Source organism: Lissotriton vulgaris, chromosome 3_1 (genome assembly GCF_964263255.1).
Source record: "Lissotriton vulgaris chromosome 3_1, aLisVul1.2, whole genome shotgun sequence".
Taxonomy (NCBI): Eukaryota; Metazoa; Chordata; class Amphibia; order Caudata; family Salamandridae; genus Lissotriton; species Lissotriton vulgaris.
Genome location: NC_141689.1, coordinates 157,898,949 through 157,911,100, shown reverse-complemented (window position 1 = coordinate 157,911,100; position 12,152 = coordinate 157,898,949). Strand labels below are relative to the sequence as shown.

At 43.2% G+C, this 12,152-nt stretch overlaps 1 protein-coding gene across 4 annotated transcripts in view; it reads right to left on the bottom strand.

The window, feature by feature from the left end:
- Positions 1-12,152, bottom strand: part of ATOSB (atos homolog B) — a 373,752-nt gene that overhangs the window by 80,615 nt on the left and 280,985 nt on the right. For 3 of the 4 annotated variants that reach the window (XM_086960246.1, XM_086960245.1, XM_086960248.1), the window contains one exon: positions 5,545-5,703. The exons of the other annotated variant lie outside the window; for it this stretch is intronic. In XM_086960246.1, coding sequence (XP_086816372.1) covers positions 5,545-5,703 — 159 coding nt within the window. The remainder of the gene's footprint in view (positions 1-5,544; positions 5,704-12,152) is intronic. 4 annotated transcript variants of the gene reach the window in all.

Genomic DNA, 12,152 nt, shown 5'->3' with positions numbered 1-12,152 from the left:
CCACGTTAACAGGGCATCCGCTCCCAAGGGGGCATGAGGAGGAGGCCTTGTAGTGACATATTTGTCAAAAGTCCATCCCAGCTGCAACCCTACTTGGTGCCCTGCTCCCCTGCTTGTCCCAACATTTTAGTATCGAGTTTTGGGTCATAGGACCATCACATCCTAAATAATTACGGTTCGGTTATGGGTTGGATATAGGAACTCTCGATCTGAGTCTCACTGAAAGAGGACCATCATATAACAACAAAAACGTTGTTCCCTCTTTTTCCCTTTGCTAAAGAAACGCTCTGCGTTCTTCTGAAGGGGCACCCATTACGTTTGAATAGATGGTCAGTCTACACAGAAACATGGGTGCATAATACAAAAAGGTGTTTCAGTTACAGCTAGCCCTATTATTAGAGTTCAGATGGCTCCTAGTGTACAAAGGCTTCACATACTGACTAATCACACGTGAATATAGCACATGAAGATTCATTTAACCACAAGCAAACTACAGTGTTTCTTAAGCCCACAACTGCAAACTCTTTTAAAGCAACTGCTAAAACATTTCTTAGCATGAATAAAGAACACAGTAGATCGTGTAGCTTTAAACCAAAAGCATATTTTATAACAAATGTTCTACTTTTAAAATGCCTGATTAAGGAGAAATAAACATATGTGAAGCAAGATGCCTCATTTTCAGCTTCAAAGCTACTGATGTAATCTAGCAAGGGCTAGCTCTGCAACATATTTTTTTTGTCAAGTAAATCACTTAAGACCCAGGAGTCACTGCTAACTGTACCAATGATGATGAGATCAATGTATTTAATGTCATTATTAATATTCCATAAATGTGCTAAAAGTAGGGTACTGTCCTGTAGACCCAGATCCACGTGCAAGTAAATCTTCTTTGATCCAAGCACTACACATACTACTCCAGTGTGTATTGAATCAAAAGTTGTATTTATTTATTAATCAAGAATTACAGAATAGAAGTGTCAGTTTCTTTATCCACCAAACTAACGACAGCGACAATTCAACTCTAACAAATAGACACAATCTGTTTAGGGCAAACATGTCCATGATAAATAGAATGAAAATGTTGTATCAATGTATGGAATACACATAACTGAACACAGTCATTCTATTACATTCATACTAGTTCATGAAGGTCTGTGAAAGCCTTAAGTCTAATCATTCATTCAACCCATCTGGGGGTGAGGGGAAGTCTTACCATATTTGATGATTTAATCTAAAAAGCCTCCTTTCTGAGAAGTTTGCTTGAAAAGCATAGAGTCTATTTTAAATCTCACCTAAGATTGCGCATGCAGTCTGTTGTGAGACATATTGTTAGCTAAAAGTGGGTTTAGAGCCCTCCCATTACATACCATTGGTTGGCTTCATTGACGCTTTCATTTGCTTGCTTCTAAATCATCAGGGTGCGTGGGCTTCAGTTCCTTATCTTGGGTTTGTCCTACCCCTAGAAAATAGACTTATTACTTGGGACTTTCCACTGCTCAGTTTTCAGGCGCTATTTTTCTCTTTCTATTTAAGCACTTTACGAGAGTGCACGTTTTCCAGATGCCTCCCTTGCACACATCTCCCCTCAGCTGCCATCATTTGTGCTGCGCTTTTGTTGCTGTTGTTCTTCCCCATGCCCTTGTGTGTCTATCCCATCCTGCATTGCGTTTTCGCCATCTGTGTGCTTCTTTCCCACCCCCACGTTCCCCCCACATTCCCATCTCTCCCTTTGCTCCAACCTAATGTGTTTCTTCTTCGTGCCCTCCCTAATGCTTCGTGCACCCTTTCCTGTTGCGATGCTCCTCAGCCAACCCGACCCATACCCCTCGGCCTCCCAGTGTTCCCCTCCCTCCTTGCTTCTCCGCCATCAAAAAAACCCTCAAGTTTTTTTGTAGAGACCTGCATGCTTAGTGGGCATGCATACAAAATGACACCGCTGGCCGCGGAAGACTTGGCATGTGATAGGGAGAAGTAGGAGGAATTGGGTGCAGGGAACTGGTAGCCTTGTCTGTTTTCTTATTAAAGGGCCGCGGCGCTTGGTAGAAGTCACTGACGCAATCTTTGTAATAATGCGGCAAGTCCCTGGATGAATATGGATCTGTTTTTGTTTTGGATCAGGTCTCTCCTGCATGGTTTCCAAAATAGGCTTGGGGAGTGTAGTGGGAGCAGATTTTGGTTGTGGTGCCAAAGGTTTTGGAACCGTACCGGTTTACTTTTCGGAACCAGACTGGTGGGAGCCGAAGAAGTGGAATCTCGGTGTGGAACCGGAAGGCTTTATCTGTGCTTTCGGTGCCGAGCCCAAGGGCAGAGCAGCTGAAACTGAATCTCGGTGCTGACCATGGCCAGATGGCAGTGGCAGCCCTGAAGCCTTTTGCTTTGTGGAAACCAAGAGTTTTAATGTGAGCAGGTGAGGGGTTTGAGTACTCACAGCACCTTGACCCGGCGGCAGATAGTGTGACTCCAAATCGATCTCCAAGTCGGAGTCCGAATCTCCAACTAAAAAGGATCCTTCTTCTTCAGCTTTAGAGGCCTCAAGATCTTCATCTTCTTGTTCGACATTTTCCTGTCCGAAGATATCGGGCGTGTGTTCGATTTCATGTCTCTACATCTCTCTGAGCCACGCCCGAAGGTCCTGCGCAGTCTTTTTTAATCAAAAGGATCGACAGGCCTCAAAATCTTCTTTTCTGTGCTCGGGGGATAAGCGCAGATTGCAGACCTTGTGACGGTAGGTACGGGGATCCTTGGAATGGCACTAGGGGCAGAATCAAAATGGAGTCCGTTACATTAGCAGAACGAAGAATTAGCAGAAGCATTGTTGAACTCGAATGAGAGTAAAGGGTGGCCAGAATTGGCAAAGGGCGTAAATGAAAGTGTGGACCAGAGAAATGAAGGTCTACCGAACTTTGACATGCGAGGAAGGAAAACACATTTGAAACAACACTGATGAGGGTAGAGTGGATTACGCACCAAAAGGATCCCGAAAACAGTCTCGAACCAGGGCCCCATAATACACGACCAAACCGATGGCGGAAAGGAAACAATCTAACAATGGCGTCAATGCCCATGTGCAATGTTACCAAGAGGAGGAGGCACCATACTTAGTGACTCAAAAGGCCTTCTTCGAAGAAAAACAACTTGCCCAAATCCGGACCAAACACTAGATGGTAGGTATGAAAAGCATTCGTATCTAAAGCCACACATGCCTCAAACATAATTAAATGATCTATGAGCTATCAGAGACCTGCAGGGGGAGGGTTAGTGTTACAAGTGAAAGCTACACCCATGATTTTTATAGCAAACGTTTATATTCTGAAAGAAAAAATACAATCACAGCTTGGATTGTAGGAGTGATGTATTATTCAGTTTAATAAGAAAAATAATAACTAGGCATGTTTGTGTGAGTCAAGGTACCAATTAACAAGAGAAGGGAGAGACAGAATTAAGTATATAGAGGGAAGAACCATTGACAAAGCCAATATGTCTCAACCTTTTGCCTTTGATTTTTCCTAATGCACTGTAGCATTGGGGGAAAAAAGCTAAGTTGATGTGACTGCATCTGGTGGCTGCGTCATTACGTCGTTGTGCCTGCTGATGTATGACTGCATTATTCACCGTGCATACAGGAGCCATTTTTTAATTTTTTTTAATTTACCAATTCAAAACGAAGGACGATTTTTGGAGCGGTAAATAAAATAACATTTTAAAAAACACAGGCATCCGAGCATCAAGTGCCATTTGCCAGGCACTCCAAAAAGCTAAAATTACATTTCTTTCCAAAGGTTAACATGGTTTGGTGAAGCAACAGAGGAGCAGGTAGGGAAGTATATGGGGGAAAGTACCAGGGAGTGGGTGAGGGAGCAATGCTGTCACTTAAAGCCAGGGGAGAAAAAAAATAATCAAAATGTATAAAAAAGAAAAGCAATAGACAAGCTCGGGGAAGTGGAGCGTGTGGTGAAAGAATAACATGGAGTGAGCAGGATAGGAGCGGGTGTTCGTAGTGGAAATCTGCAAATGAGGGACAGAACTGGAAAATATGTACTCATGTAATGCTAAAAGAAAAAGAAAAAAAAGTAGTTCCATAATTGTGAGGACTTTGTCAAATCAGAAAGCTGGTAAATAGGATATTTTGTGGGTATTTGTACAGTGCACAACTCACCCGGGATGGTATCCCGGTGCTGAAATGAATTTGCGGTGTGGAAAGAGCCAGGACCAAAACTAGGTGTCTTTAGTTTCTTACAGAATTCAAGAACTGAGTAGGCAGCTCTGATGTGAAGAGGGTAGGTTGTTCCAGGCTTTGCGATATGCTTCAGGGGAGGGATAAGCATAAGAAGACGAAAGCAAGCCATCAAATAAGTAGTAAGCAAATGAGAATAACAAAGGCAACCAATGGTAAGCAAGGGGCGGGATATAAGCCCACTGCCAGTGTATGCTATGGTCCACACGAGGCCTTTAGGAACCAGACAGCTAGAAGATGTCTAGTAGGCGAGACCTAAAAAACAGCACATCCGGGCCTCTTGGCCCCTTCAGGTCTTCTAGTGAAGCCTCTGTCTGCTATGCAACAGTAGGCTGGCCAACCAATGAAGAGCTATGTTGGAATAATCAAAACTTTATTAAAAAAGTAACTTTATGAAGAACTCACTAGGAAGACTAAAAAAATTAAAATTAAAATGAACAAGAGATAACATACAGTAACGCAGCTTTATAGAAAATGTTAATAGGAATTACATTTAAATCCCATACCCGCCCCATTTCCTATTTACCTGAAACCTAATTTTAATCATTACCCTAATAATGCCCCCAGGCGTGATCATAATTCCCAGCCTTACAATAACACTTACCCAAACCCTATTCCAATTTCTTACTGAGATAGATACTCACGGCCTACCCCTTTACTTTGAAGTCACATTGAGTTGATTTTTAACCCAAAGATTACATTCCCCCAATATTTGTTTTTGTTATATTGACCTAAAGGCTTTTGTTTGCAGAGGTTTCTTCATAAGGCTGAGTTCTGCGTGTTATAAATTTGCTTTCATTTCATTTCATTTCATAATGAACAGCCTTCTCTGTAGTGGCCCATCCCAGACAAAAGGTGGATATTTCTTATGCTAATTCCTTTACATGTTCTGTATTCTGTGATGTGCAACCTCTCGGTTCAGCATACATACAGGAAGTCGAAAATTAAAGAAGTTGGAAAAAAATAAAATAAAAAGAAAACTCATTCCTCGTGGAGGAAATATAGAGGTTGATTCATTCATAAAAGAATTGTAGGGTACCCCAATTCTCATCCGTCACTAAAAAAGTATTACAATATTTATAAATACATTATTTATAATTAAATAGTCTATTATCTTGTGACACTAACCCTCCCTCTACAACTCAGGTCCCCTGATGCCTCTTTTATTATATGCTATGTGCCTGCCACAGAACTGCTCTTCAAAGACCCCGAAAGGTAGTTCACTCGCTGTTATCAACAGGACTCACACCAAAGCTCACTTGCAAGCACACACCACACCATAGCAAGCTCGCACCCCCCGACTCTCATACCAGGAAGGGTGAGGGCACGCTGTGCTCCGAGATGTCGAAGTAGGTGACCTCGACAGGTAAGGTGGCATGCTGCGGGCAGTAGGACCCACTGGCTCCAATCTCGGCTGTGAAACCTTCAATTCGGCCAGACGGTGCAAACCTGCCTTTTAATATGGATTCCTGAAAGAAACAATAGACCAGCATTTGTAGGCACCTTTTGTTTGGAGATGACTTTTATTGGCATAATGAAAAGATTCAATATAACAATTCAGACAAGAAAATAAACAACATATTCAATTTCAAAACAATTCAGTGGTCTGTGGGTTACATCTAATTCCTCACAAGCCGTGCAAGTGGCAAGATAGCAGCAGGACTAACCTTGGTTTGCAGAGGAAATGAGAAGAAAATTAGCTATGGAGAGTACGTTTTTCAATTGTGTTTGTTTTATTATTTTGATTGAAACCAAAAAATAAGAGATGAACCACATTTCGTCATTGTTGCAAATCATTACAGGGCCACAATGATACTGTATATCTGACGAATACCCACCCTTTTCCTTTTCCCACCCAACCCAACCTAAGACGGAAAACGGACACAGCCAACGGCGGGGCTAGGCTGCAGAATCCTGCAAGAAAGAAACACTAAGTCCTCCAGGATGTTCATTTCACTTGCCCCATACTTTATCCCACAGCCTATGGGTTTATAAAGCACTTTTTACAGCAACCACACTTAGGTCCATATCGCTCTTCCAGTTTCTCAAACTCAGCACCATCTCTAGCCCCCAGCACCAGGCTATGTTGCGCCTGGCTATTGTCAGACCTAGTCTGGGGCTGTTTCTCCCTTAGGGAGTTGCCCCGCCTCCTGCTGTGAGTCACACATGCATATTTGTGATATAAACTCACTAGTTTATCTGTTTCCTGTGCTCTAACCCTGTTTCTGTTATGCTGGGTCAGGTAGTGTCTTTCAAGGCTGGGCCAATGCTGGCAGAGAGACTACACTGCATCTGAAGTGCGCATGTCTGGTTGGACGTTTTTTTTGGCATGTCCAGTCTGACATGCGCACTTGAAGCCTCTCAAATCCATGCTGCATTAGGAGCCGGGGAGAACCCATATACAGCTCCCTAGTCTCTCCTATGGAGTGTAGAATTAGCCTGACCAAACTAATCTCGGTACGCCTCTCATGCTTTTTACGGTTATAGACAGTGTTAGAATAGCATCATGATAACTTTAAAGGTTGGCGTATACGCCCACGGCCCGGGCTTCATCGGCAACGCGAGAGCAGAAGAACTGGATAACTTGACCAATCACTTTGTGTCTTTGTTTTGAAACAACACAGTGATTGGTTATATATCTATGAAAGCCTCTCTCACTCGCTGAAATGCGGGACTGTGGCTGCCAGTGGCGCACGCAGTGGGCCCTGTAAGAGGGCGGCCCCCTTAGTGCCGCTTCAGGCACCTCCCTGCGCCTTGTCACTGGGTCCCCCTCCTCCTGGACCCCCCTCAGGTCTGGTGCCTTTGCGGCATAATTTTTCGGTGAGCAGTGGGCTAGGGACAGGTATTTATACCTGCCCCCACCCACTGGCCACCCTCTTCTTTATCCTCTCCTAGACAAATTGCAGGAAGAGTTATAGGGCGATCCGGAGGCGGATTGGTACGGGGGTACCCTTTCAGGAACACAATAAGGGTGCTTTATGCCAAAACCACAGGAGTCTTAACGGCAGGACCCTGGTTCAAAACGATGGCGCCCGATAGTCCCTCTGGCGGTTGAAAGCCTGACAACCGGGGGCTTGCCTGGTTACGCTCCGTCCCTAAAAAGGCGTGAGTAAAAGGTATGGACTGGTGGTCCATGGCATGTAAACGGATAATCCCCACATAAATGGTAGCACAGATTGGATGGGCCACCGTGCAGTTTGGCTCATCAGGTGGGCAGGGCAGCTTAGATTAGTCACCACTGCCTGCCCTTGAATCACCCATAGGTTAACCCACCAAGTTGGCATACTCCTTGTATGTAATAAACCTGCAGCAAACGGTTTCCCAACAAAAACTAGTGCAGACTGTTTATTTTACACAGCGCACCACATTATGCTACGTAGCTGTGTTTTTGAAATGGTGGTTAGTACTCTTTGACGTTGTTCAAATAAAAATACATATATCTGATATTTGAAAATCGCCTCTTTGTTCTTAAAACACGAACGGCGATAATTCAACACTTTTCTCTGAACAAAAGACAGTGTTGTGAGTTGGGTAAAACATGTATATTTGAAAGCAGTATCGTTTGAGGGCGGTATTTGGTCCTAACGCCTGTTTGAGTTGAAGATGGATTCCTTGAGGGGAGCATTGCTTTTCTGTACCTGCATTATCCTGACAGATTTCGCCCGCTTGGGAGATGAGAAGGCCAGGCACCTCTGCAGGGAGAAGGCCGTGCAACATCTTAAATCCCTTTCCAATAGTTGTGCATCACACGAGAGCTGGGAAGGTGGTGCGCACTCAGCAGGCTAGCCGGACGCCATAACTGGATGCCTTCTCTAAAACTGGCCATATTGGATTGATTCACTGCACTGCACAATATAAGGATTTGTACAACAGTTTCCAGGAAGTCGATTTCACTTTCTTTATGCTGTCATCCATGCACAAGTACACTAAATATTACAATATTTCATTTAGTGTACTTCATTATGCCCCATACTTCTAACTGCAGCCTTGCCTGATGCCTTTGATTTTGCGATAACGGTAAGCCCCAGCCACAACAAACTAAACCGTATTTTATTTTACAATGGCTATCAACCCTGGGAGCAGTGAGGGAGTGAAAATGAGAGCACTATTGCCCAAAGAGGCGCCTGGTAGTGTGTGTGCGGGTGGGTGTGTGTTGGGCAATTAATTCGCCATTCAGCATGTCCAGACTGACTGCAGCATGTAAGTTGAGTGTTTGCCAACATCCGAAGCGGATATCATTGTTTGTTTTCCTCGCGTAAACAGTATTTATTCTTTTAAACAGTCTATTTTCCTTTCTTTCTTGTCTTCTAGTGACAGGATTTTTGTTCATTTTAATTTATTGATGACAGTTCTCTCAACTTCATATGTACTCCACTTAACTGATCCTTGTAATTTACAGCGTCAGAAGACTCCATTAGGAGTGACAGTTGAGCTATATAAGACCCACTTTTCATTTTATTTCACTTGTACAGATTTTCTGAGGTTTTCTGCACCTTAACTAGACATGGTTGTGAAGCACAGCAGACAGTTTCATTTGTTTTTGAAGGTATTTAGTTAAATCCCCAGCCATAACAAAGTACAAAAGAGTTCCATTGTTTCCACACAATGTTTATTTTGTAGTAGCAGCACGTCTCTCAATGCTAAATATAAGAAATGAGCAACTGTACAGATTTTGCACACCCTGCTGATGGTGGGAAGACGTGGCCAAGGCCAGCACACCTGCTTATTAATGCTTCCCGATTGTACAAATTAATTTTCATTGAACAATTAGCCACTCACAATTGGTTGTGCTTTTTAACCAAATACCTTATCAACATTTGTTGAGTAATGTATCGTTTTGTCATCATGAATCCCTCAAATGGCAATTGGACTTGGTTGTTCGCATCACTCCGTTGACAGTCACTTTTACACCCCAAAACCTTCAAAAGTCACCTCCGCACTGCACATAGTTCTTCAAGACTTGGTCCATGTGGTTAAGGATGTTTTTACCAGTATTAAGGAGACACCATTAAGCATTAAGTGGAATAGTTGTCCCACACAGGGTATTCACACAATTTACAACTGCCTCCCAATAGGGGAGTATGACAAGACATCCTCAGATGGTATGGAAGAAGATCCCGTTTTGGTCACAGCATCTACGACAAGCAACTCTGCACTTTACCCATTTTGGCTAATGTTGAACAAGTGAAGTAGGCTCAGAGTAAGATTTTAAGTTGCACCAGGTGGAACCCAACGATGATCGCGGTAAGTGCTTATGCCCATTTGTTAGCTTCTAGTCCACCCAAATCAAAGTCCCATTTTGCCCAGAGCTGTGTGAGGGTGTCTGGGGTGTTGTTTATGAATTTGCGGTATGTGAGGGAGGTTGCCTTGAATGGCATATAATCGTCTAGAAGCCTATCCTCCAGTGGGGAGGATTTAGGCAGGTCTTCGCCTTTAGGAGAGACCCTGGAGTTTAAGATTGAAACTGGTACTGTTGATTTGGACCTTCTGTGCAGAGACCAACAAAAGCTTTTAGGATGGAGTAAAAAACACAAAAGACTCCATCAGCGAAATGCAACCAGCTGAAGCCTCAGTTCAAATGCAGCTACTGGACCTAACAGAGAGAGTAAGGTTTTTAGAACACAGGGCAGAAGACACTAAGGGATAGAACCGCAGTAACAACATCAGAATTGTGGGTCTGACTGAAGGCATTGAGAAGACATAAAGAGTATTGTTCTGTGAGAATTGGATAACTGAGATGGTGGCTTAAATGGAACTGGACAGTTCACAAAAGTTCCACACAAAGGCCTACGACCTTCTGGTGCTTCCCTTCCTGAGTTGGCAAGCATGACCAGGATAAAATCATGAATCTACAGAAAGCTAGATTAAATGACCCCTTCAAAATAGAAAACCTATCTGTGCTGATATTTCTAGACTATACAACCACTGTGCAATTCAAACTAGCTTCATTCCAGGAAGTCAAGTCAAGACATCTTTGAGGGAATCAGGGATCCAGTACATGGTGCTGATACCTGCAAAGCTGAAGTGAATGACTGATAGAACATCGGTATTCTTTACTGAATCCTATGCAGCCTGAGACTGGCTTCAGAAGTTAAAAGCTGGAAAGGACAATGGGACCTGGCAAAGACCCAAACATAAACATCGAAAGAGGCACAGATTACGAAAGACCCAAACATCAGCATCGAAAGAGGCACAGATTACGGATTGAATGCAGTACTACAAAATGTCCCACGAAGCAACAGTTGAAGGCTGAGAGGGCAGCTTAGAGGAAGGCGGTGTCAGTCCACAATCATCTGTGACCAGTTAGTGGAGAAAGTTCAACTTTAGACAATTCTGATTCTAAGGGCAATGACATGGCAGTTATAACACCGCAGACCACTGATGGATGACTTGTGACAATGTGCAGAGTGCGTTGGCTGCATGTAGTGGAAAATGTGCTACAATGCAGCAAAATGACACACTCTACATCCTTGAGAAATGGTTGGTTGGTTGGCAGGTGGAAGGATTTCAGACTATTCCATTATCCACATAATTAATGTATTCATAAGCAGGGATTTTTGACGGCCAGGCTGAGAGAAGCATCCTTATTAAAATGGGACAGGTCATGGCCCCTTACATCTCCTACCCGGCGATAACACCCATGGGTGGTAGTCATTTGAGAAGTTTGATGTTGGAAAGGTTTGGACGGGGAACCGTTGTGTCTCGGTCCTGGAGAATGGGAGTTGTGAATTGCATTGTTTTGAGTTTTGATGAATCCAACAAACTGGTTACAATATTTTAACTCCTTGAAAATGGAGCGTTGGGTCAAACAAAATGAAAAACTATCCTTTTGGGAGACTTGGTGGTGGTATTAATATGTAGGGAGAATTTAGTGTAGTTGTAATGCCCACATCGAACAATCACACATTCTTTAGATGGAATATTAGAGGAATGGTTCCACCACCATCTAAGAAAGCCTCTTTAAAGCTTGGAATAGTAGGGTCCTAAAAAAGCCACAGTTTATCCTTGAATGGCGACATTGCACCTATAGTTGCACTGCAGTTAGATGGAAAAAAAAATTGATTTCTTTAGTCATGGAGATCTGTTTTCCAGCAAGTTGCAGTACAATTTATAAAGGTTATATGAAAAGGGACGGTGCACCAGAATTAGAAGTCCAGAGAAGTTGTAGTACTTTGAAAAAAATCCTTTATTGTTTCAATCTTTAAAAGGCCTCAGCCAACGCGTTTCGTTCCTATAGGAACTTCGTCAGGGCTAGATGATTTCTGGGAGTCCCATGAGGCAGCCAAGAAAATGTAAGTCAAAGCCTCCACGTTGTGGGTAGGTCAACTTCTTATGATAAGAAGACGAGACGTGATAAATAAGGTTTCGAAAGCCAATTGGAGTCAACAGGCAGAAGTATTCGCAGTCCAGGCAGGAAAGAACAACAACAGTGGTAGTAGGTCAAAATAAGTAAGGAGATGGGTCAAAGTCGTTGGTGTGTCAGTCAACAGACCATATAGTGGTAATACAACTGTTTAAAAAGAGGTAACCACCTCTCAACAAGAACTGCGGCCCAAAGTGCTCAGAAGTGCGAATATACAAAAACTGGGGGTAAAAACTGCAATTAAGCAAAATAGATGTGGGATAGGGCATATATAACCCTGTACCACCAAGGGAGTAGTGTTCTCCCCGTCTGGATTGGTATTTTCTGTTTTTGCTGAGGCCGCGTCTCCAAACATGCCACTTCAAAGGCTATTTATAAAGGTTGTCTCTCCTGCCGGCTAGATCATCAGTTTTTATGTAGGAATGGCATGTTTCTGGCAAGAGAATTTTACATTTCCTTAGTGGATGCAGATACTACAGTGACTTTTAGGGGATAGGATAGACCGATTCAAGAGCATTTCCTTCTGGTTGGACAATTCTAGGAGCACGTCCTTTT